At 42.9% G+C, this 25,022-nt stretch overlaps 1 protein-coding gene across 5 annotated transcripts; it reads right to left on the bottom strand.

Moving 5' to 3' along the window:
- Positions 1 to 266: 266 nt before the first annotated feature.
- LOC124037504 (ubiquitin-conjugating enzyme E2 Q2-like) lies at positions 267 to 24,193 on the bottom strand. 5 transcript variants are annotated; one of them, XM_046352266.1, is made up of 14 exons: positions 23,991 to 24,193; positions 21,221 to 21,325; positions 12,440 to 12,562; positions 12,062 to 12,118; positions 9,561 to 9,647; positions 8,116 to 8,187; positions 7,736 to 7,820; positions 5,608 to 5,668; positions 5,414 to 5,504; positions 5,223 to 5,281; positions 2,006 to 2,054; positions 1,742 to 1,837; positions 1,574 to 1,640; positions 267 to 1,470 (listed from the first exon to the last, which is right to left on the bottom strand). In XM_046352266.1, the coding sequence occupies exons 1-14, from the start codon at positions 24,147 to 24,149 to the stop codon at positions 1,439 to 1,441; spliced, it is 1,143 nt and encodes a 380-aa protein (XP_046208222.1). In that variant the 5' UTR covers positions 24,150 to 24,193; the 3' UTR covers positions 267 to 1,438. The 5 variants fall into 5 exon arrangements, with proteins under 5 accessions (XP_046208222.1, XP_046208224.1, XP_046208223.1 ...); XM_046352268.1 differs by having other exon boundaries at positions 8,131 to 8,187; XM_046352267.1 differs by having other exon boundaries at positions 9,561 to 9,644.
- Between the last annotated feature and the right edge of the window lie 829 nt (positions 24,194 to 25,022).

Raw genomic sequence — 25,022 nt, 5'->3', positions numbered from 1 at the left:
TCAATAGCTGCATGCTACAGGACAGCAAGGAGATGGTATTGAGTGATTCCCTATATCAGGACTGCCCAACCCTCTTCCAGGAGATCTACTGTCCTGTGGGTTTTCAGTCCAACCCTAATTTAAAACACACCTGTTCAACAAGACCTTAACTAGCCGAATCAGAACTGCTAAATTAGGGTTGGACTGAAAACCTACAGGACAGTAGATCTCCAGGAAGTGGGTTGGGCTGAAAACCTACAGGACAGTAGATTTCCAGGAAGTGGGTTGGGCTGAAAACCTACAGGACAGTAGATCTCCAGGAAGTGGGTTGGGCTGAAAACCTACAGGACAGTAGATCTCCAGGAAGTGGGTTGGGCTGAAAACCTACAGGACAGTAGATCTCCAGGAAGTGGGTAGCCCTGGGCTACATAGTTAACTGCTTTTGCCCAACCATTTTTCTGAAACCCATAGCAGAGATGCTTTGCTTTATTTCTAAGAGCTTGGTCAACATTCTGTTTGTATTCCCATAGGGCCCTGGTCAAAAGTAGTGTTGTGTGTAGGGAATAGGACGTTATTTAGGACAGAACCTCAGACTCAGTTTAAAGCCCCTCCTGCATCCTAGTCACACACCATTTTGTCACCAATCTGGCTCAAGGGACATTAAACAAGCCAGCAAGTACAATTACAATTTTAAGCGTATAATATTTTAACAATGCCTGCAATTTGTACCAGTAAATATTACACAAAGTGAGGAGGAATAAGGAGCAGTGTCACGAAAGATGACATCACTGAAACATCATCCTCATCATCATCTTCTTCGCTTTAAATTCAAACGGTCATCACAGAGCTTTCAGTTAAATCCCACTGACCATGTCGTGGCTGTAAGGTAAGAGCTGACAGAGTCACACTAAAAACAGAAGGACATGGCTACGAACAAACCAACTAGCTCTCGTCTTGTCAGAACATCAGTGTTCTCTCTCTCTCTCTCCCAGGAGAAACAGATGGTGATTTTATGTCAAGCCCACGTTGTCACACCAGCGAATGTACAGAAAAAAAAACATTCTCCACATTTTTAAGAGAAGGGAAAACAAGAACCTTTCTGTGTAGAGAAAAAAAAAAGAAAAAAAAGATGTGCACGATGCCCTCAGTTTCCACAAACACGGCCCTCAGAGGATGTGGAGTGACGACAGGGGGGCTAGCAACGGGGACGGAGGGGGCTAGCCTATTGTTGGACCAGGCAGAGATACTGGTCAACTGAGCCGCCGCCGACGACAGGCGAGATGGAAGAATTTTGTCAGTTGGTTTCCAGGAGAAAAATTATTTACTTACTCCTGATAAGTCAGAAGGGAGAAAATAGTCCCCCCCCCCTCAAAAATAAAAAATAAAAAAAAATAAACAAAAGAAAGTTTTTGACCCAAAGATATTATTCTGTTCCCAGTGAGTATGAGGAGTGACTTCTTTAGCCGTCTTCTTTAGGAGGTGTGTACCAGCCTGAACAAAAATAACACAGGAGGTTGCCATAGTACCCACTGGTGTATATATTATCAATATTATACATCATTCAACCTCCTATGGATTGATAGTTGGGACTTACCATTCTTTTCGTGAATCTGGACCAGGGATTTGTATGACTGTTGTGCTCTGGCAAGGTTGTACTGGTTCTGAAAGGAAATTAATAAATTAATTAAAGCAAATCAGACTCATCTTCAACAACCTCATAACTCTGGTACCAATTACCAGGATGTTGAATGCATTAGCCTACCTTATTGGCTCCAAACTGCACTCTGGCTTTTCCTTTGACTAAAGTGGCATTGATCTGCATGATCACAGACTCTATGGAATAGGCACTGCTCCAGCCCTGAAACAACGTAAAGAAATACATCATTAGGCCAATTTTCACCTGGTCACTTCTGTCAGAAGAGAGCAACAAAGGAGAGAAGACAATTGAGCTAAGAGAAAGCGCCAACTTCCTCAACCACTTTGGTTAGGGATGAACATTGTGTGAATGGTTAAATATGATCCAGACCTGTTTTGTGAGAAGTTCCATACACAAGGCCCCTCCGCCAAGAACGTAACTGTAACAGAATGAATGAAGAGAAGTATTAGCTCAGTACCAGTTCAAGATGGAGAAGTACCAGGACCGGTCCACGTAACCAGACAACGATTAGGCGCATCTCATCCTTGTCATTGAGCAGACACTCAACGTACCAGTGTATTCAACATAAAGTAGCTCTGTACGACAACTACATATCACAGTAGGTATAATCATTTGTTCTTAACTGACTTGCCTTGTTAAATAAAAAGGTTAAAAAAAAAAAAAAATTTAAATTGTTTAAAAAAAAAAGGTCATGTTCCTTTTATCATCAAACTATTCTCATTGGTTAAAACAGTAGTTCAGAATGATTTGCATTTGTGATGGATAATGACACAATGAACCGATCCCGCCGAGGACACAATGAACCGATCCCTCCGAGGACACAATGAACCGATCCCTCCGAGGACACAATGAACCGATCCCTCCGAGGACACAATGAACCGATCCCTCCGAGGACACAATGAACCGATCCCTCCGAGGACACAATGAACCGATCCCTCCGAGGACACAATGAACCGATCCCTCCGAGGACACAATGAACCGATCCCTCCGAGGACACAATGAACCGATCCCTCCGAGGACACAATGAACCGATCCCTCCGAGGACACAATGAACCGATCCCTCCGAGGACACAATGAACCGATCCCTCCGAGGACACAATGAACCGAAGACACAATGAACCGATCCCCCGAGGACACAATGAACCGATCCCCCGAGGACACAATGAACCGATCCCCGAGGACACAATGAAATCCCCCGAGGACACAATGAACCGATCCCCCTCCGAGGACACAATGAACCGATCCCTCCGAGGACACAATGAAAAGACACAATGAACCGATCCCTCCGAGGACACAATGAAAAGACACAATGAACCGATCCCTCCGAGGACACAATGAACCGAAGACACAATGAACCGATCCCTCCGAGGACACAATGAACCGATCCCTCCGAGGACACAATGAACCGATCCCTCCGAGGACACAATGAACCGAAGACACAATGAACCGATCCCTCCGAGGACACAATGAAAAGACACAATGAACCGATCCCTCCGAGGACACAATGAACCGAAGACACAATGAACCGATCCCTCAATGAAAAGACACAATGAACCGATCCCTCCGAGGACACAATGAACCGATCCCTCCGAGGACACAATGAACCGATCCCTCCGAGGACACAATGAACCGAAGGACACAATGAACCGATCCCTCCGAGGACACAATGAACCGAAGGACACAATGAACCGATCCCTCCGAGGACACAATGAACCGAAGGACACAATGGACACAATGAACCGATCCCTCCGAGGACCAATGAACCGAAGGACACAATGAACCGATCCCTCCGAGGACACAATGAAAAGACACAATGAACCGATCCGAGGACACAATGAACCGATCCCTCCGAGGACACAATGAACCGATCCCTCCGAGGACACCGATCCTCCGAGACACAATGAACCGATCCCTCCGAGGACACAATGAACCGATCCCTCCGAGGACACAATGAACCGATCCCTCCGAGGACACAATGAAAAGGACACAATGAACCGATCCCTCCGAGGACACAATGAAAAGGACACAATGAACCGATCCCTCCGAGGACACAATGAACCGATCCCTCCGAGGACACAATGAACCGATCCCAATGAACCGATCCCTCCGAGGACACAATGAACCGATCCCCCACAATGAACCGATCCCTCCGAGGACACAATGAACCGATCCCTCCGAGGACACAATGAACCGATCCCTCCGAGGACACAATGAACCGAAGGACACAATGAACCGATCCCTCCGAGGACACAATGAAAAGGACACAATGAACCGATCCCTCCGAGGACACAATGAAAGACACAATGAACCGATCCCTCTGAAAAGACACAATCCGAGGACACAATGAACCGATCCCTCCGAGGACACAATGAACCGAAGGACACAATGAACCGATCCCTCCAAAGACACAATGAACCGATCCCTCCAAAGACACAATGAACCGATCCCTCCAAAGACACAATGAACCGATCCCTCCAAAGACACAATGAACCGATCCCTCCAAAGACACAATGAACCGATCCCTCCAAAGACACAATGAACCGATCCCTCCAAAGACACAATGGACCGATCCCTCCAAAGACACAATGGACCGATACCTCCAAGGACACAATGAACCGATCCCCCAAGGACACAATGAACCGATCCCCCAAGGACACAATGAACCGATCCCCCAAGGACACAATGAACCGATCCCCCAAGGACACAATGAACCGATCCCCCAAGGACACAATGAACCGATCCCCCAAGGACACAATGAACCGATCCCCCAAGGACACAATGAACCGATCCCCCAAGGACACAATGAACCGATCCCCCAAGGACACAATGAACCGATCCCCCAAGGACACAATGAACCGATCCCCCAAGGACACAATGAACCGATCCCCCAAGGACACAATGAACCGATCCCCCAAGGACACAATGAACCGATCCCCCAAGGACACAATGAACCGATCCCCCAAGGACACAATGAACCGATCCCCCAAGGACACAATGAACCGATCCCTCCAAGGACACAATGAACCGATCCCTCTAAAGACACAATGAACCGATCCCTCTAAAGACACAATGAACCGATCCCTCTAAAGACACAATGAACCGATCCCCCCAAGGACACAATGAACCGATCCCCCCTAAAGACACAATGAACCGATCCCTCTAAAGACACAATGAACCGATCCCTCTAAAGACACAATGAACCGATCCCTCTAAAGACACAATGAACCGATCCCTCTAAAGACACAATGAACCGATCCCTCTAAAGACACAATGAACCGATCCCTCTAAAGACACAATGAACCGATCCCTCTAAAGACACAATGAACCGATCCCTCTAAAGACACAATGAACCGATCCCTCTAAAGACACAATGAACCGATCCCTCTAAAGACACAATGAACCGATCCCTCTAAAGACACAATGAACCGATCCCTCTAAAGACACAATGAACCGATCCCTCCGAGGACACAATGAACCGATCCCTCCGAGGACACAATGAACCGATCCCTCTAAAGACACAATGAACCGATCCCCCCAAGGACACAATGAACCGATCCCTCCAATGACGTCACTGAGCAGCACTCACCCTCCAGACAGCACAGGAGAGACGACCCGTACGAACGGTGGGTCAAAAGGAAAGTTATCCTGCAAGAGTCAAACAAGAAGAAATATTTTTAGCTCAAAGCCTCTTTCACGTCAAATAAAAGATAAATTAACGTATAAAATAATAATAATAATAAATATATATTTTTTAATCGATCAACAAATGAAACTTACTTTATATGAGAAACTGAGCAGAATGTAGTCCACCCCTTCCTTCTCCTTCATAACTTGCAAGTCACTATGTAACGGACTATCTGGGTCTACCCTGTTAAAATAAATGACCGAATGATTAAGACTATATTATCCGGACTTGGACAGCTAGGAAATTACACATCTCTATGAAATAATACCCGGATCTGAATACTTACGTTCTTATTTTGACGTGCCATTCGTAAAGGCTGTCATTGACTAGCTCCACTGAATAAATACCTGGAAATAAATAAGATACATACAGGTGAACATCACTGTAAAAAAAAAAAACAGGCGGATTTTGATGGGGATTTTTTTCTCTCCCAATCATGCCAATAAAATTTTCCAAGGAGCGTGGACATGGACCCTAAGGAGTTAATAAACATGTTATGATTGTTTTCATCAGCCCAGATCTACAAGCACTGAAGGGTTTGAGCCAATGGGGAGGAGTAGACACTGAACAGTTTGAACCAATGGGGAGGAGTAGACACTGAACAGTTTGAACCAATGGGGAGGAGTAGACACTGAACAGTTTGAACCAATGGGGAAGGGTAGACACTGAACAGTTTGAACCAATGGGGAGGAGTAGACACTGAACAGTTTGAACCAATGGGGAGGGGTAGACACTGAACAGTTTGAACCAATGGGGAGGAGTAGACACTGAACAGTTTGAACCAATGGGGAGGAGTAGACACTGAACAGTTTGAACCAATGGGGAGGAGTAGACACTGAACAGTTTGAACCAATGGGGAGGAGTAGACACTGAACAGTTTGAACCAATGGGGAGGAGTAGACACTGAACAGTTTGAACCAATGGGGAGGAGTAGACACTGAACAGTTTGAACCAATGGGCAGGGGTAGACACTGAACAGTTTGAACCAATGGGGAGGAGTAGACACTGAACAGTTTGAACCAATGGGGAGGAGTAGACACTGAACAGTTTGAACCAATGGGCAGGAGTAGACACTGAACAGTTTGAACCAATGGGCAGGAGTAGACACTGAACAGTTTGAACCAATGGGCAGGAGTAGACACTGAACAGTTTGAACCAATGGGGAAGGGTAGACACTGAACAGTTTGAACCAATGGGCAGGAGTAGACACTGAACAGTTTGAACCAATGGGCAGGAGTAGACACTGAACAGTTTGAACCAATGGGCAGGAGTAGACACTGAACAGTTTGAACCAATGGGCAGGAGTAGACACTGAACAGTTTGAACCAATGGGGAGGAGTAGACACTGAACAGTTTGAACCAATGGGGAGGAGTAGACACTGAACAGTTTGAACCAATGGGGAGGAGTAGACACTGAACAGTTTGAACCAATGAACAGTTTGAACCAATGGGGAGGAGTAGACACTGAACAGTTTGAACCAATGGGGAAGGGTAGACACTGAACAGTTTGAACCAATGGGGAGGAGTAGACACTGAACAGTTTGAACCAATGGGGAAGGGTAGACACTGAACAGTTTGAACCAATGGGCAGGAGTAGACACTGAACAGTTTGAACCAATGGGGAGGAGTAGACACTGAACAGTTTGAACCAATGGGGAGGAGTAGACACTGAACAGTTTGAACCAATGGGGAAGGGTAGACACTGAACAGTTTGAACCAATGGGGAAGGGTAGACACTGAACAGTTTGAACCAATGGGGAGGAGTAGACACTGAACAGTTTGAACCAATGGGGAAGGGTAGACACTGAACAGTTTGAACCAATGGGGAGGAGTAGACAAAATCCAGCTATTTTTATACAGCACATTTCAGGAATGCAACGCAATGTGCTTCACAGGAGAAAACTAATACAAAAACAATGAAAATAAAAGCTGAAATCTTTACTACACAACAAACTAAATCATTACAAAAACTGAATGACTAAAAAAAGGTGAGGGCCAACTGGGGAGGCCCAGACACTAAAGGGGGAGGCCCAGACAATAAAGAGGGAGGGGTAGACACTAAAGGGGGAGGGCCAACTGGGGAGGGGTAGACACTAAAGGAATGGAGTATCTTAGTAGTGTCTGATCTGCATGCAATTTGACTAGTTGAGACATAAAAAGGGTATTGATAGAGAAGTGAACTCCTCTATTACAGTAAAATAATGTCTCAATGTGTTTGTGTCCATAACAACAATTATTTTGGACCAAACCTCAAATGTAAATAGTGAGTTGAAACCGCTTGTCAGAGAGGAAGATGTGATCTCTCAACTTTGTTGGCGTGAGGTTAAAAAAAAGGGGGAAAAAATAAAAATCACACACAAAAAAAAAAACGATATATATCGCCCAGTCCTAAACTGAACCAGGCCAGGACTCACCTGTCTTGTAACTCTGTGATCTGTAGATCTCCCTGAGTTCCTTCATGAGACGATCGGAGGCCTGAACAGAACCAGAGACGGCACCCTGAAACAGGCATCACAACACCACTGGGATCAGAACCAGGCTAACAGAGGACCATTTCTCAATCCAGTCCTCCGGGACCACACCTACTTTTAATCTATTCCAAAACACTCAACACACCTGATTTAGCCAATCATGGGCTTTATGATTAGTGAACTTGTTGAATCAGGCGAGCTAGTTTTTGGAATGGATTCAATTTTGCTGGTGGTCCCCAAGGACTAGGTCAAAAAAAAAACAGACACTATATAACTGTAGAAATGTTCCCATCCCCCCCTGAAAAAGAAGAAAGAAACCTTACCGAATGAGCACTTACGTTCAAGTGGTCCTGCCTCTGGTTCTTACGGATCTTCTCAAGGATGGCCAGGTTCTCCTTCAAATCAAATTGTATTTATATAGCACATTTCGTACCAAAAAAAGAAATGCAGTAGGAAGTGGTTAATTTAATAATAAAAAGTTAGATGAAAAAAATAATTTATTTGTAAATATATATATATATATAAATAAGATAGTAAAACAATAGTAAAAGATGTATGTATGTATGTATAATGAAATGGTTACTTGCAAATTTCTCCTATTAATTATATTAGCGAATAAAAGTAAAAAAAAAAAAATTGTAAGACGCATAAAAAAATCACATGTAGGGAAGACTAACACGCCTAACAGTCTAACACGCCTAACAGTCTAACACGCCTAACAGTCTAACACGCCTAACAGTCTAACACGCCTAACAGTCTAACACGCCTAACAGTCTAACACGCCTAACAGTCTAACACGCCCAACAGTCTAACACGCCCAACAGTCTAACACGCCCAACAGTCTAACACGCCTAACAGTCTAACACGCCTAACAGTCTAACACGCCCAACAGTCTAACACGCCTAACAGTCTAACACGCCACTCCATGTCATTTTCCAACGAGACTGGCCTTTTCGTCAAATCTCAACATTCAATATGCAGCTGGGATTTATGGCTGAGTTGGTCATTGGTGGTTGGAAATGACATTTTGACAGGTTTCCACTGAAGCAATTGTAATGACAAGTCCACCACAACACACCCAAAGAGTTTCCAGATTAGCAAGGGGGTAGTATGTGTTCATTTTCATTGAGTATTTAAAACAGTTTGAGATCATTGTAAGGTGTCTTCGGCAGTGGTTGAATGGGAAAATAGGGACTTCCCAGGAAAAGGCAACAGTAACCAAGGGTGGCGCGGCTTAGCGAAGGGTTACAATTGCATGTATTTAGTTAGCGTATTTAGTTGGCGTATTTAAAGACATTAACTAGCTTCCCACAGTATGGTCAAGTTGGTTGAATGTCCTTTGGGTGGTTGGATTATTCTTGATACACAGATTAATCTTGTTGGCGCGGATAAAAATATAATAATATAAATATATAATATATCCCATTTAGCAGACGCTTTTGTCCAAAGCGACTTACAAGTCGGCTGGGGCCACTACTTTTACATATGGGTGGCCCCAGCGGGAATAGAACCCACGACGCTTGGCGTTGCAAGCGCCATGCTCTACCGACTGAGCCACAAAGGATAAAACCCGGGTCTGTAGTGACACCTCAAGTACTCAATGGCACACATACACAATCCATGTCTCAAGGTATAAAAATCATTCTTTCACCCGTCTCCCCCTCTACAACTACACTTAAGTGGATTGAACAAGAGACATCAATAAGTCTGTCATGGAAAGAGCAAGTGTTCATAATGTTTTGTAGACAGACGCATGCAGGGTAATTACCTTCTCTATTCCGTCATCCTCTGACTTCTTCCCGTCCACTGGTTCCTCTTCCTTCATCTCATAGTGGTCCAAGTCTTCAATGTCCTGCTGAACATAATCTACAGTTTTATTGCATATTGTATAGAAACACAAGAGAATGTATATACAGCACAAGAAGTTTATGATGAATGTGGACATTATCGGTCTCCATATCATTACACATAGTAGGGTTGGGCGGTCTTAAAATGACAGATCGTCCAATCGAAACATGGCAGGAATAGACAATAGGGGTCAATTGGCGGGAAGAAGGCAATATACAAGGACACATTGCTAGGCCTAAACAGTGTTAGACCTTGTTATTTTGGCAAGTATAGGCGAAAGAATGATTTACAAATTGGTAGGGCCTTTTATCTTTTGTCCATAAAAATACTTATATCACTTATTAAAAACAATTATATCCATGTCAAATTATTATTATTTTTTTAAATTGGCATTTATTTAACAAGTCAGTTTAGGAGAGAAAAAAAAAATCTGATTTACAATGACGGCCTACCCCAGACAAACCCGGACCACGCTGAGCCAATTGTGCACCGCCCTAGGGGACTCCCAATCACGGCCCGGATGTGATGCAGCCTGGAGTTGAACCAGGGACTAGTGACGCCACTAGCACTGAGATAGCAGTGCCTTTAGACCGCTGCGCCACTCGGGAGCACAAGTCACGTGTCAAGCTACATTATTAATAACATAACGAAAGACAACAGTCTTAACCACCTAATACATTGTATTCAGAAAATATTCACACCCCTTGACTTCTTCCACATTTTGTTGCATTACAGACAGAATATAAAATGGATTACATTGAGATTGTGTCACTGGCCTACACACACACACACACACACACACACACACACACACACACACACACACACACACACACACACACACACACACACACACACACACAACCCCATAATGTCAAAAGTGGATTTATGTTTCTCAGCATTTTTACAAAAGAAATACAAATAAAAAGCTGAGTGAATAAGTATTCAACTCTTTTGTTATGACAAGCCTAAATAAGTTCAGGAGTAAAAAAAATAAAAATAATTGCTTAACAAGTCACATAAGTTGCATGGACTCACTCTGAACAATAATAGTGGTTAGCATGATTTCCGAATGTCTACCTCATCTCTTCACATGGGTAAAACATTTTAAAAAGAAGACATTGAATATCCATTTGAGCATGGTGAAGTTATTAATTACACTATGGCTGGTGTATCAATACACCCAGTCACTAGAACACAGATATATACGTCCTTCTTAACTTAGTTGCCGGAGAGGAAGGAAACAGCTCAGGGATTTCACCATGAAGCCAATGGTGATTTTAAAACCGAGTTTAATGGCTGTGATAGGAGAAAACTCAAGATGGATCAACAACATTGTAGTTACTCCACAATTACTAACCTAAATCACAGAGCAATTTTTTTTGGCCTGTACAGAAAAATAGTCCAAAACATGTTTGCAATGTTCTAAAGTAAAACTGCAAAAAATTTGGTAAAGATGTACTTTTTGACCTGAATACAATGTGTTATGTTTGTGGCAAATCCAACACAACACATCACTGAGTACAGCTCTTCAAAATGATCAAGCATGGTGGAAGCTGCATCATGTTATGGGTATGCTTGTTTTTGGCAAAGACTATGGAGTTTTTGGTGATAAAAAAACAAAATATAGCTAAACACAGACAAAAAAAACCTTGAGGAAAAATCTGGTTCAGTCTGCTTTCCAGACACTGGGAGGCAAAAAAACAAATTTTTAGAAGGACAATCGGCTTCATAATGTACAGTAAGACAAATACACACTGGAGTTACCTAACAAGACGTTATTGATTGTTCCTGAGTGGCCTAGTTACAATTTTGACTTAAATTGGCTTGAAAATCTATGACAAGAGTTGAATATGGCTGTTTAGAAATGATCAAGCACCAACTTGATAAAACATGAAAAAATTTTTAAAGAATAATATACAAATATTGTACAATCCATGTGTGCAAAGCTCTTAGAGAATTTACCCAGAAAGAATCACAGCTGTAATCGCTGCCAGTGGGTGCTCCTACAAAGTATTGACTCAGGGGTGTGAAAACTTAAGTTAATGAGATATTTCTGTATTTAATTTTCTATAAATTTTCAAAAATGTCTAAAAACATGTTTTCACTTCGTCATTATATTGTATTGTGTAGATGGGTCAGAAATATTTTGATTATAATCATTTTCAGGATGTAACAACAAAATGTGGAATAAGTCAAGGCTTATGAAATACTTTCTGAAGGCAGTGCTTGCATTGAAAATGTGCTATTGTGCTGCCAGACTCCGGAGGTGCAGTCAAATTCCAATATGCTAAACCCCGTTTGTGACATCACGATGGCCGTCACCATTGACGACGGCTGTCAAGCGTCCGTCGATCGATGACGCAACCGTAAAACCGCCCAACCCTGCATACGTAGGTAAACATGTACAGACACACACACCTCGCCCATTTCTTCTTCATCCTCCTCCTCGGATGTCACTTCATCCGCTGGCCCATGCTATACGGGAGAGTGGGAAAAAAAAATAGAGAGAAAAAGAAAAATGACTGTGTTTGTATCAATGGTGTATGCAATGTTACCCAGGCCCAGAATACGAGGCTTGCCTTGGGTTACGGCTGTCGCCATCCACAAATCACTATATTTTGATTTAAATTGATGCAAATAATGTCAGCCAGAAATATGTATCTAAAAATGTGATTCAAAACCAACTGAATATCGTCTGGCTTCAAAACTGTGGGTTCCACCAATTCTAGATTCTTTTTTATACGAGGTTGTCAGGCTTACCATAGAAATATAATTGAATTCTAAAATGAGCCCTACCTTGCGCTCTGGGTTGATGGGCCCAGCAGGGAGTGGCTGATCTAGCATCTCAACATCTGGGTGCTGTGGCAGGTTGTACAGCCGACACAGGTCACAGATGAGACGCTTTAGCTGCTGTAGGAGCTGGGAGAGAGCGAAAGAAAAATAATAATAACAGGTCAACTATCATTCTACAGCAGCTACAATATCTCTGAACCCTTTTTCACAATAATACAATACCAACAACGCTTTGCTGTAAATGATCAAACAATTTTGAAGGAGGTATTGTGATTTCCATGAGAGTCAGAGCAACTTAGTGTTCTTTGTGGCTCAGTCGGTAGAGTATGACACTTGTAACGCCATGGGTCATTTGAGTTACATTCCTGCTGGGGGGAAAAAATGATGCCCGTATGACTAAGTCGCTATGGATAAAGGCATCTGCTAAATGGAACGTACTGTGCCTTTGCAAAGTATTTCATACCCCTAGAATTTATCCACATTGTGTTGTGTTACAAATTGGGATATAGTTTAAAAAAATAAAATTATCTACACAAAATACTAAAAATTATATTTTTTAATGTATACGTCTTGATTAGATAAGAATTCAACCCCAAGTCAATACACGTTATAATCACCATAGTCAACGAGGACAACTGAGGTTTTCTGGGTAAATTCTCTACGTGCTTTACACATACCTGGATTGTACAATATTTGCACATTATTATTATGTTTTAACTCTTCAAGCTCTGTCAAGTTGGTGGTTGATCAAATCAAATGTGATTGGTCACATACACATATTTATTTATGTTCCTAATCCCAACAGTGCAGTCGTATCTAACAATTCACAACAATACACACCAATCTAAAAGTAAAATAATGGAATTAAGAAATATATAAATATTAGAACGAGCAATGTCGGAATGGCAGACTAAAATACAGTAGAATACAGTATATATATATATTAATATGAGTAAAACAGTACGTAAACTTTACACATACCGAGTGTACAAAACATTATGAACATCTTCCTAATATTGAGCTTATTGAAGGAACTCTGGAACTCTGTCAGAGTGACCATCGGTTTCTTGGTTACCTCCCTGTCCAAGGCCCTTCTCCCCGGATTGCTCAGTTTGGCGGGGCGGCCAGCTCTAGGAATAGTCTTGGTGGTTCCAAACTTCTATTTAAGAATGATGGGAGGCCACTGTGTTCTTGGGGACCTTCAATGCTGCATAAATGTTTTGGTACCCTTCCCGAGATCTGTGCCTTCGACACATCCTGTTTTGGAGCTGTACGGACAATTCCTTCGACCTCCTGGCTTGTTTCTGCTCTGACATGCAGTCAACTGTGGGACATTAAATAGACAGGTGTGTGCTTTTCCAAATCATGTCCAATCAATTGAATTTACCACAGGTGGACTCCAATCAAGTTGTAGAAACATCAAGGATGATCAATGGAAACAGGATAGTTTAATACATTTGCAAACATTTCTTAAAACCTGTTTTCACTTTGTCATTGTGGGATATTGTGTGTAGATTGATGGACTTGTTTTATTCCATTTTAGAATAAGGATGTAACGTAACAAAATGTGGAAAGGGTTCTGAATACTTCCAGAAGGCACAATGTAGGGCAGAAGCCTCTGAGGTGCATGGTAGAGTAACCGGGTGGTAGCCAGCTAGTGACAGTGGCTAAGTTCAGGGCAGGGTACTGGGTGGAGGCCGGCTAGTGACAGTGGCTAAGTTCAGGGCAGGGTACTGGGTGGAGGCCGGCTAGTGATGACTATTTTACAGTCTGATGACCTTGAGATAGAAGCTGTTTTTCAGTCTCTCGGCCCCAGCTTTGATGCACCTGTACTGACCTCGCCTTCTGGATGATAACAGGGTGAACAGGCCCGTGGCTTGGGTGGTTAATGTCCTTGATGGATCTTTTTGACCTTCCCGTGACATCGGGTGCTGTAGGTGTCCTGGAGGGCAGGCAGTGTGCCCCTGGTGATGAGTTGGGCCGATCGTACCACCCTCTGGATAGCCCTGCGGTTGCGGGCGGTGCAGTTGCCGTACCAGGCGGTGATACAGCCCGACAGGTTGCTCTCCATGGTTCATCTGTACAAGTTTGTGAGGGTCTTCGGGGCTAAGGCGAATTTCTTCAGTCGCATGATATTGATATTCACCACACTGTCTGTGTGGGTGGACTATTTCAGGAGGTCAGTGATGGGTACGCAGAGGAACTTGAAGATTTCACCTCCATGTGTTGTTTCCTACCTTCACCACATGGGGACAGCCCGTCAGGAAGTCCAGGACCTAGTTGTACAGAGCAGGGTTCAGACCAAGGGCCCTGAGCTTAGTGATGAACTTGGAGGATACTATGGTGTCGAAGGCTGAGCTGTAGTCAATTAACAGCATTCTTACATAGGTGTTTTTCTTGTCGAGATGGGATAGGGCAGTGTGATGGCGATTGCATCGTAAGTTGATCAATTCGGGCGGTATGCAAAAGTAGGTGTAGGGTGTCAGTTAAGGTGGAGGTGATATGATCCCTAACTAGCCTCTCAAAGCACTTCATGATGACAGAAGTGCATGCTACTGGGCGATAGCAAAGGTAAATGAAATTACTTTCTTGGGTACAAGAACAATGATGGACATCTTGAAGCAAGTGTGGACAGCAGACTGGGATAAAGAGAGATTGAATATATCCGTAAACACTCCAGCCATCTGGTCCGCGCAGGCTCTGACGACATGGCTAGGGATGTCGTAGGGCCGGCAGCCTTGCGAGGGTTAACGAGCTTAAATGTCTTACTCAAGTCGGACATGGAGAACAAGAGCCCACAGTTCCTCGAGAGCGGGCCGGGTCGGTGGCACTGTGTTATCCTCAAAGCGGGTGAAGGTATTTAGCTTGTCCGAGAGCAAGACCTCAGTGTACACGACGTGGCTGGTTTTCCCTTTGTTATCTGTGATTGTCTAGAGTCCCTGCCACATACATCTTGAGTCTGAGCCGTTGAATTGCGACTCCACTGTCTCTGTACTGACGTTTTGCACGACCGGTGTTGAATAGACCTTAGCAAGGGTACTTCCTGTTTGAGTTTCCTATAGGGAGGAGCAGAACGAAGTCGTGATCTGATTGTCCGAAGCGAGGGTGGGGGTAGGACCTTGTAGCCATCCCGGAAAGGAGAGTGGTCCAGAGTTTTTGAAGCACCAATACTACAGGCAAATGTGTTGATAGAACTTCGGTAGCGTTTTCCTTATTTTCTTTGTTAAAGTCCCCCGCTACAATAAATGCAGCCTCGGGATGTGGTATCCAGTCTGCACAAAGTCCAGTGATGTTCATTGAGGGCCATTGTGGTATCGGCTTGAGGGGGAAAAAAATACACGGCTGTGACTATTGTCGAGGTATTCTAGGTTGGGTTAACAAAGGGACTTAAGTTCCTGTACGATATCACAATCACAGCACGAGTAGTTAATCATGAAACATACACCTCCGCCTTTCTTCTTCACAGAGAGTTCTTTATATCTGTCTGCGCGATGTACTGAGAACCCAGCTGGCTGTATGGAGAGGAGCAGCATATCCGGAGAGCCATGATTCTGTGAAACAGAGTATGTTACAATACCTGATGTCTCTCTGGAAGGAGATCCTCGCCCTGAGCTCGTCTACTTTATTGTCCAGAGACTGAACATTAGCGAGTAATATACTCAGAAGCGGTGGATGGTGTGCACGCCTCCCGTGTCGGACTAGATGTCCACTCAGAATACTTCTCCGCTGGTGGTGTCTTGGAGCAGCCTCTGGGATGAGTTCAATTGCCTTGGGGGGTACGAACAAAGGATCCAATTCGAGAAAGTAGTATTTCTGGTCGGAATTCTGGCGATTTACTGCCACTCTGATATCCAAAGGTTATTTCCGGCTGTATGTATTAACACAAAAACATTCTGGGCTAATGTAAGAATTAACACACAACAAAAATACTGCAAAGTTGACATTTTCAAGTCTTGCCATAGATTTTCAAGCCGATTTATGTCAAAACTAACTAGGCCACCCGGGAACATTTAACATTTGCCTTGATAAGCATCTTGCCATGATATTGACATACCAGGTGAATCCAGATGAAAGAAGGGGATTCTAAGTTGACTTTGTTTTAAGAACGTCATACCACGGATCATTTAGCTATTTGATTTTGAATTGTAGTACCGCTTTAGCTATTTTAAAAAAATAACGTTCATAAGATATTGAATTTGGACTTTACTACTGTAGCCCATAGAAATGCATTAAATAACAAACACATAATTAGAAGGGGAAAAACGACATCGTAAGGAATACATTTTTGAAGTGTCTGTCCAATATCTAAGAGAACCTGTATAAGAAAATTCAGGAAAGATTAGTTAAAAAAACAAAAAAACATTTAATCCCTTATTTTAGTTGCCACAAAACTACCTCCATTTATGGGGATCTTTGTTACTTAGATTAACGCACCAACTCTTGACTAGAGGGTTTGAATGTCACCTGTTAAATTCACTTTGATCCGTGTAGATGAAGGGTAGGAAACAGGTTAAGGAAGGATGTTTAATCCTTCAAACAATTAAGACATGGATTGTGTATTTGTGCCATTCAGAGGTTGAATGGGAAAGACCAAAGATTGAAGTGCCATTGAACGGGGTATGATAGTAGGTGCCAGGATGCATCGGTTTGAGTGTGTTAAGAACTGCAACGCTGCTGGGTTTTTCATGCTGAACAGTTTCCCGTGTGTATCAAGAATGGTCCACCATCCAAAGGACATCCAGCCAAGTTGACAACTGTGGGAAGCATTGGAGTCAACATGGGCCAGCATCCCTGTGGAACACTTGACACCTTGTAGAGTCCATGCCCCAACAAATTGAGGCTGTTCTGAGGGACAGGGGGGTGCAACTCAATATTAGGAAGGTGTTCTTAATGTTTTGTACATTCAGTATATTTTTAGAATTACGGGCTGTTCTTAGTCAAAGCCCTTAGTTAGCTGTGGTATATTGGCCATATCGTGCCTTATTGCTATTATAAACTTGTTACCAATGTAATTAGAGCAGTAAAAATGCATGTTTTGTCCTACCCGTTGTATACGGCCTGATATACCACGGCTGTCAGCCAATCGGCATTCAGGGCTCGAACAACAGTATATAATTGGCCTCGAGTTTTAGGTTATTGTCCTGCTGACAGGTGAATTTGTCTCCCGATGTCTGTTTTAATTTTTTTAAATTTTACCTTTATTTAACCAGGCAAATCAGTTAAGAACATATTCTTATTTTCAATGACTGCCTGGGAACAGTGGGTTAACTGCCTGTTCAGGGGCAGAACGACAGATTTGTACCTTGTCAGCTCGGGGGTTTGAACTCGCAACCTTCCGGTTACTAGTCCAACGCTCTAACCACTAGGCTACGCTGCCGCCCCCTGTTGAAAGCAGACTGAGCCAAGTTCTGTTAGGATTTTGCCTGTGCTTAACGCTATTCAGTTTATTTTTTGCTGAAACTGCAACTCGCTGTTGGCTGGGCTCCCTGCCTGTGCCATTAAACCCCTACAACTCATCCAGAACGCCGCAGCCCGTCTAGTGTTCAACCTTCCCAAGTTCTCTCACGTCACCCCGCTCCTCCGCTCTCTCCACTGGCTTCCAGTTGAAGCTCGCATCCGCTACAAGACCATGGTGCTTGCCTACGGAGCTGTGAGGGGAACGGCACCTCAGTACCTCCAGGCTCTGATCAGGCCCTACACCCAAATAAGGGCACTGCGTTCATCCACCTCTGGCCTGCTCGCCTCCCTACCACTGAGGAAGTACAGTTCCCGCTCAGCCCAGTCAAAACTGTTCGCTGCTCTGGCTCCCCAATGGTGGAACAAACTCCCTCACGACGCCAGGACAGCGGAGTTAATCACCACCTTCCGGAGACACCTGAAACCCCACCTCTTTAAGGAATACCTAGGATAGGATAAAGTAATCCTTCTCACCCCCCCTCCCCTTAAAATATTTAGATGCACTATTGTAAAGTGGCTGTTCCACTGGATGTCATAAGGTGAATGCACCAATTTGTAAGTCGCTCTGGATAAGAGCGTCTGCTAAATGACTTAAATGTAAAATGTAAATGAAACTCCTTAGTCCTTGCCGATGACAAGCATATCCATAACATGATGCAGCCACCACCATGCTTCAAAATACGAAGCGTGATACTCAGTGTTGTGTTGGATTTGCCCCATACAGAATACATTGTAAACAGGACAAAAAGTTTATTTATTTGACGTATTGCAAACAGGATGCGTGTTTCGGAATATTTTTTATTCTGTACAGACTTCCTTCTTTACACTGTAATTTAGGTTAGTATTGTGGAGTAACTACAATGTTGTTGATCCATCCTCAGTTTTCTCCTATCACAGCCATTAAACTTACTTTTTGAAAGTCACCATTGGCCTCATGGTGACTTAGCGCTCTGATTAGCAAATCATGTCACGATGACTTGGTTAGTACAGGCGAGCGAGAATCATTGCTCTTTGTCATGGAAATAATTGCAGTGTTTAGCTGTATATAGTCAGCTACCGAAAATCCTTTTTGTGTGTGTGTGTGTGTGTGGGCATGTTTCTGCCGATGTAATTCATATGGAAACAGCCCAAGCTGCTTGCTATAGCTAGCTAACTAGTTAACTAGTCAGTCTGCCAGGCAAGAAAAGTTGTATGTTGCTGCAAATTAGAGTTGTGCACACTAAGCATCAACCTTCACTAGCTTGCTAATACAGACAACCAGCTATCTAGCCACCAAAATGAAGGCTAGAGTCATTTGTTTTTATCTTTTTGGTGTAGGTTATGGTTTGTCATGTTTGCTAAGGTGAAGATATCCATAGGCTATACATCGCCTTGGTTTCCTATTATTCGTCAGGATAGCTGTTAGGGTAGTAGAGGCCCGTGCAGTGGAGCTCATATGATCAGTTGGATATTTATTTACAGCTAACAAGTTGCTTGTTTTGCCCTGTTTCTACCAAAACAATTAATTTGGAAACTGTCCCAGATGAGTAACTACTCAGCTAACATTGTTGAACTCTGTAGTTAGTCTGTCAGTCAAGAAAACGTGAATTAACTGGAGGAGAGAGGGAGAGAGAGAGGGAAATGGGAGAGGGAGAGAGAGAGGGAGAGAGAGAGGGAAATGGGAGAGGGAGAGAGAGAGGGAGAGAGAGAGGGAGAGAGAGAGGGAGAGAGAGAGGGAGAGAGAGAGGGAGAGAGAGAGGGAGAGAGAGGGAGAGAGAGAGAGAGAGAGAGGGAGAGAGAGAGGGAGAGAGAGAGGAGAGAGAGGGAGAGAGAGGGAGAGAGAGAGAGAGAGAGAGAGAGAGAGAGAGAGAGAGAGAGAGAGAGAGAGAAATGGGAGAGATCACAATTTATTATTATTACATTAATGGTTGAGAAAAAGAATGAGGAAGGAGAGTAAGAGGGAGAGATTATGTTCCTGACCACAACTGTAAATGGTTACTCTGAGGCGTGTAACGATCACAATTTATTATTATTACATTAATGGTTGAGAAAAAGAATGAGGAAGGAAGACCGTGTAAGAGGGAGAGATTATGTTCCTGACCACAACTGTATCCTATTTATTGCTTCTCTCCTCTCTCCTGTTACTCTGTTCCTCCAGGTCAGTGGAAGTGAGGGAAACTGATGTGGAGAGTCAGCAAAAGGCAGGGAGGAAGAGGAGTTAGAGATGACTGAATATATCTCTAATATGTGTTGCATTCACTGAATTGTCAAAGTAGCCTCCTTTGAATTCCATGCTGTCCAGTTACTAGCCCTTTCAAGCTTAACATCCTTATCATTTCGCCCCTCAGGTTCCACCCGGAGAGTTCATCCAAGAAGCCATTTCTCTCGACTTCTTGGCAGCTGACCCACGTGGAAACAGCCTCTGGATAATCACCACAAAAAAATTGTGTCAGGCCTGGTCTGTACTAAATCTTATTGAGATGTTCCCTACATTTTGAAATGGTCTCTGAATTTTTACAGAAGTAAGAATCGTTGTCAATCAAATAGCCTACTTTGTGTGGGTTTTGAAATACTTTGAATATAGTCACATTTTGGATAATTGTATTTCTAAATATTAATTACATGTAAATAAGTATAAATTATTAATTTTACTTGGTACATTCTGACTGTAATTTAGGCAAATTTACTACATTTTAAATACGGTAGGTTTTTTGTTGTTGAGTAAATTGTTTTTTGATAGTGTCTTTACACAATGTAAGACAAAATGAGTCTTATTCCTATTGACATGAATGTGGTGTCATATTAAAGACGAGGTCGTGCTCTTTAAAAGTAAGTTAACTTGGAATTGTCATTTGTTCTTTGTTTTTGAGCCATGTCTGTTTGAAATGTGTGAGAAAATGAGTTTTATCTTAAATTCTCAGTAATCTGCAGCACACATCGTCCATGCAACCTAAGCACATTTTTACTCCTGAACTTATTTAGGCTTGCCATAACAAAGGGGTTGAATACTTAAGACCTTCATTTTTATTTTATTTTATTAATTTCTAAAAACAACATTCCACTTTGACAGTGTGTGTAGATCAGAGGCACAAAATCTCAATTTAATAAATGTTTTATTCAGGCTGTGAAAAAGTCCAGGGGTGTGAATACTTTCTGAAGGCCCTGTATAGTGTCAACTGACCCTATTTACAGTAACTTAGCAACCAATTTTGTACGTGCTATTAGGGCCTATGCCTTCCAAGAGAGCTGTTAGCTACACCCTGCAGCACATTTTATGTTGGTGTAAAGAGGGAGGTCCAGAGTCTACACACACACACACACACACACACACACAGGTGAATGACTTACCAGAGAGGTGCCCTTTCTGACATCTTCCAGGCGCTCCAACACCTCTGTCAGACTTGGGTCATCAGAGTCAACAAACCAGATTGGGGGTATAGAGGGGTATGACTCCTGGGAATGAGAGGTTGAGAGAAAAAAAACAGGAGAGGTGGTGACCAGTTGATAACATTACTAGGAAAAGCTGTAATGGAGCAGCGCTGAACTGACACACCATCTAGCCATCTATCTACACTGAACGAAAATATATTTTAAAAAATGCAACCACTTCAAAGATTTTAAATTGAGATACAGTTCATAAGGAAATCAGTCAATTTAAATAAATGAATTGATTAGGCCCTAATCTATGGATTTCACATGACTGGGAATACAGATATGCATCTGTTGGTTACTGATACCTTTAAAAAAACATGCTCGACAGGTCACATCTGGTGAGTATGCATGCCGTAGAAGAAATGGGACATTTTCAGCTTCCAAGAACTGTGTAAAGATCCTTGTAACATGCTGCCGTGCATTATCATGCTGAAACATAAAGTGATGGCGGGTGGATGAATGGTGCGACAATGGGCCTCAGGATCTCGTCACGGTATCTTTGTGCATTCAAATTGCCATCAATAAAATACAATTGTGTTCGTTGTCCGTAGCTTGTACCTGCCCATACCATAAAACCATCACTACCACGGGGTACTCTGTTCACAACGTTGACATCAGTAAACCACTCGCCCACAGAACGCTGTCTCCCCGGTACAGTTGAAACTGGGATTCATCTGTAAAGAGCACACTTCTCCAGTGTGCCATTTTGCCATCGAAGGTGGGCATTTATTTGCCCACTGAAATCGGTTAAGACCCTGGTGAGGACGACGAGCATGCAGATGAGCTTCTCTTTGGTTTCTGCCAGTTTGTGCAGAAATTCTTCGGTTGTGCAAACCTACAGTTTTATCAGCCGTCAGGGTAGTTGGTCTCAGACGATCCCGCAGATGAAGAAGTCGGATGTGGAGGTCCTGGGCTGGTTACATGTGGTCCTGTGGTTGTGAGGCCAGTTAGACATACTGTCAAATTCTCTAAAATTACATTGAGGCGGCTCAATCACCACCTTCCGGAGACACCTGAAACCCCACCTCTTTAAGGAATACCTAGGATAGGATAAAGTATTCCTCTCACCCCTCCCCCTTTAAAAGATTTAGATGCACTATTGTAAAGTGACTGTTCCACTGGATGTCATAAGGTGAAGGCACCAATTTGTAAGTCGCTCTGGATAAGAGCGTCTGCTAAATGACTTAAATGTAAATGTAAATGAACATTAAATTCTCTCTCAACTGCTCTGGTGGAATGTCCTGCAGTCGGCATGCCAATTGCACGCTCCCTCAGAACTTGAGACATCTGTGGCATTGCGTTGTGTGACAAAACTACACATTTTAGGGTTGCCTTTATTGCCCCCTGCATAAGGTGCACCTGTGTAATGATCCTGCTGTTTAATCACCTTCTTGATATGCAACACCTATCAGGTGGATGGATTATCTTGGCAAAGGAGAAATGCTCACTAAAAGGGATGTAAACAAATTTGTGCCTAAACATTTAAGACAAATAACCTTCTTGTGAGTATGAAAAATGCCTGGGATCTTAATTCAGCTCATGAAACATGGGACTGTCACTTGACAATGTTGCATTTATATTTTTGTTCGGTGTAGCGATATCTACAAAACATAAATAACTGGTTAACTGACATGTTTTAATGTATTTATTTTTTATTCTTTGGATTGGTATTTGTATTGTGAGGTATTGCTACACTGTTGGGAGAAACAAACCCATTTCGCTACACCTGCAATAACATCTGCCAAATATGTATACACGGGTCAATACTATTTGATTTGATTAGCTAGATAGCTGGAGCTACTTCAGAATAAAGAAATGCTAGATCACAGTCGGGGAAGACATCCATAGCTGCACAACACTAACCAGCTAGTGGTCCTTCTGTAGCTCAGTTGGTAGAGCATGGCGCTTGTAACGCCAGGGTAGTGGGTTCGATTCCCGGGACCACCCATACGTAGAATGTATGCACACATGACTGTAAGTCGCTTTGGATAAAAGCGTCTGCTAAATGGCATATATTATTATTATATATTATTAGTCACGAAGTCACGTGCACCGACTTGTAAATGTTACGTCCTGATGGTTTATTTGTTGTCCGTTAATTAATAAAAAAACTCATCCGAGTTGTTACGACATCAATTAGCGAAACCCATAGCTCATACTTAAAAAACAACCATTTTCACACGGGGACTATTAATTCCGCATTAGTCAGCAATTGCGTGTTCACATGTCACGTTACCCTTGTCTTATTGTATAAGCAACAACACAAATATATATATATATATATAAATATAATAATAAGCTACAATTAACAGATAGCTTTCATTTATTTTATAGGTTGGTTGAGGGTCAAATGTATTTTAGTTGGGGTTTGTTTTTTGTTTTTCTCAGACGCATTAGCCAACAAGCTAACATTAGCTAGCTAGTCTATAACAACCAACTAACTAAACGTTTACCACATATGAGCTTGTTTGTTGTTTGCTAAATAGCATAGCTAACTATAGCTGAACACAAGACCCGGTATTAAAGTACAAACAAACTGAATTCTGAACACATTCGTAGTTTAATTATCTAGTTAGCTAGCTGATCTGTGACACAAATTATGTGTTCGCGTTGAAAATGCCAAATTCGTCATGTTTATCCTCTCGTCCTGTGCTAACAGGCTAGCTAACGTTAGCGTATTTCTTACCGTGATGTTGCAATGTATAATCAGGAGTTTTTCACCGGTTACATTAAACTGACAACTAAGCTCATCGGGCTTCCAATCGATAATTCTGAAACGTTCGTGGTTTGGGTCAAAAATTGACTCCAAAAACTTCAATTCGGCCTTCAGACCCGAAACCGACATCTTCCACTCATCTCAAGCCAGGCAGTCCGCGGGGGAGGGGACAAGTTGAGGCATATTGCGCCTGCGCAGTCGGGACTGGATCTCTCGCCGTAGCGTGAGAGCACAACAAAAGAGTGCAGTGCTGGGTGGGAAATGGAATATCATAAAATCTTATGTTTCTGAATACATAGCGAGTCAACTATATATCTATGTATGGTCACTATTGATTATAGATATCAAATTATGTAAACAAATAAAAATACATTTAAAAAAACATTGTCGAATGTGTTTTTTTTGTTTGGTTTTTTTGCTCAATGCTGAGCCAGTGCAGAACACAAACATATTGCGAAGACATAGCTCAGCACCATCCTGAAAGAGCATCAGGTTCACAGTCCTATCCGATAAACCAAATTCCTCTGCTAAGTATTTTCATCATACCGGTATTGTGATTATTCACAGTACTGCCGATGACACAACAGTGTCATCACCGACAACAATGAGACAGTTTATAGGGAAGAGGTCAGAGACCTGGCCTTGTAGTGCCAGGACAACAACAACCTCTCCCTCAATGTGATCAAGATAAAGGAAATAATTGTGGACTACAGGAAAAAGAGGACCAAGCATGCCCCCATTCTGATCGACGGGGCTGCAGGGGAGCAGATTGAGAGCTTCAAGTGCCTTGGTGTCCACATCACCAACAAACGAACATGGTGCAAGCACACAATGACAGACAAGCAGGCACAACAAAACCTATCCCCCTTCAGGAGACTGAAAATGGGTCCTCAGATCCTCAAAACGTTCTACAGCTGCACCATCGAGAGCATCCTGACTGGTTGCATCACTGCCTAGTATGGCAACTGCTCGGCCTCCGATTGCTAGGCACTACAGAGGGTA

The sequence above is a fragment of the Oncorhynchus gorbuscha genome, linkage group LG06, assembly GCF_021184085.1.
Source record: "Oncorhynchus gorbuscha isolate QuinsamMale2020 ecotype Even-year linkage group LG06, OgorEven_v1.0, whole genome shotgun sequence".
Taxonomy (NCBI): Eukaryota; Metazoa; Chordata; class Actinopteri; order Salmoniformes; family Salmonidae; genus Oncorhynchus; species Oncorhynchus gorbuscha.
The sequence above is the reverse complement of the archived record's forward strand: the minus strand, read 5'-3'. Positions and strand labels throughout refer to the sequence as shown.

Bases quoted from the DNA above. Each gene is read 5' to 3' on its own strand.
- LOC124037504 (XM_046352266.1), bottom strand. From the start codon at position 24,149: ATGTCGGTTTCGGGTCTGAAGGCCGAATTGAAGTTTTTGGAGTCAATT. The intron at 1,838-2,005 runs GTCTGGATCATA...ACGTTGTTTCAG, and splicing joins TGGAACTTCTCACAAAACAG to GGCTGGAGCAGTGCCTATTC. The intron at 1,641-1,741 runs GTAGGCTAATGC...ATTTCCTTTCAG, and splicing joins TGCAGTTTGGAGCCAATAAG to AACCAGTACAACCTTGCCAG.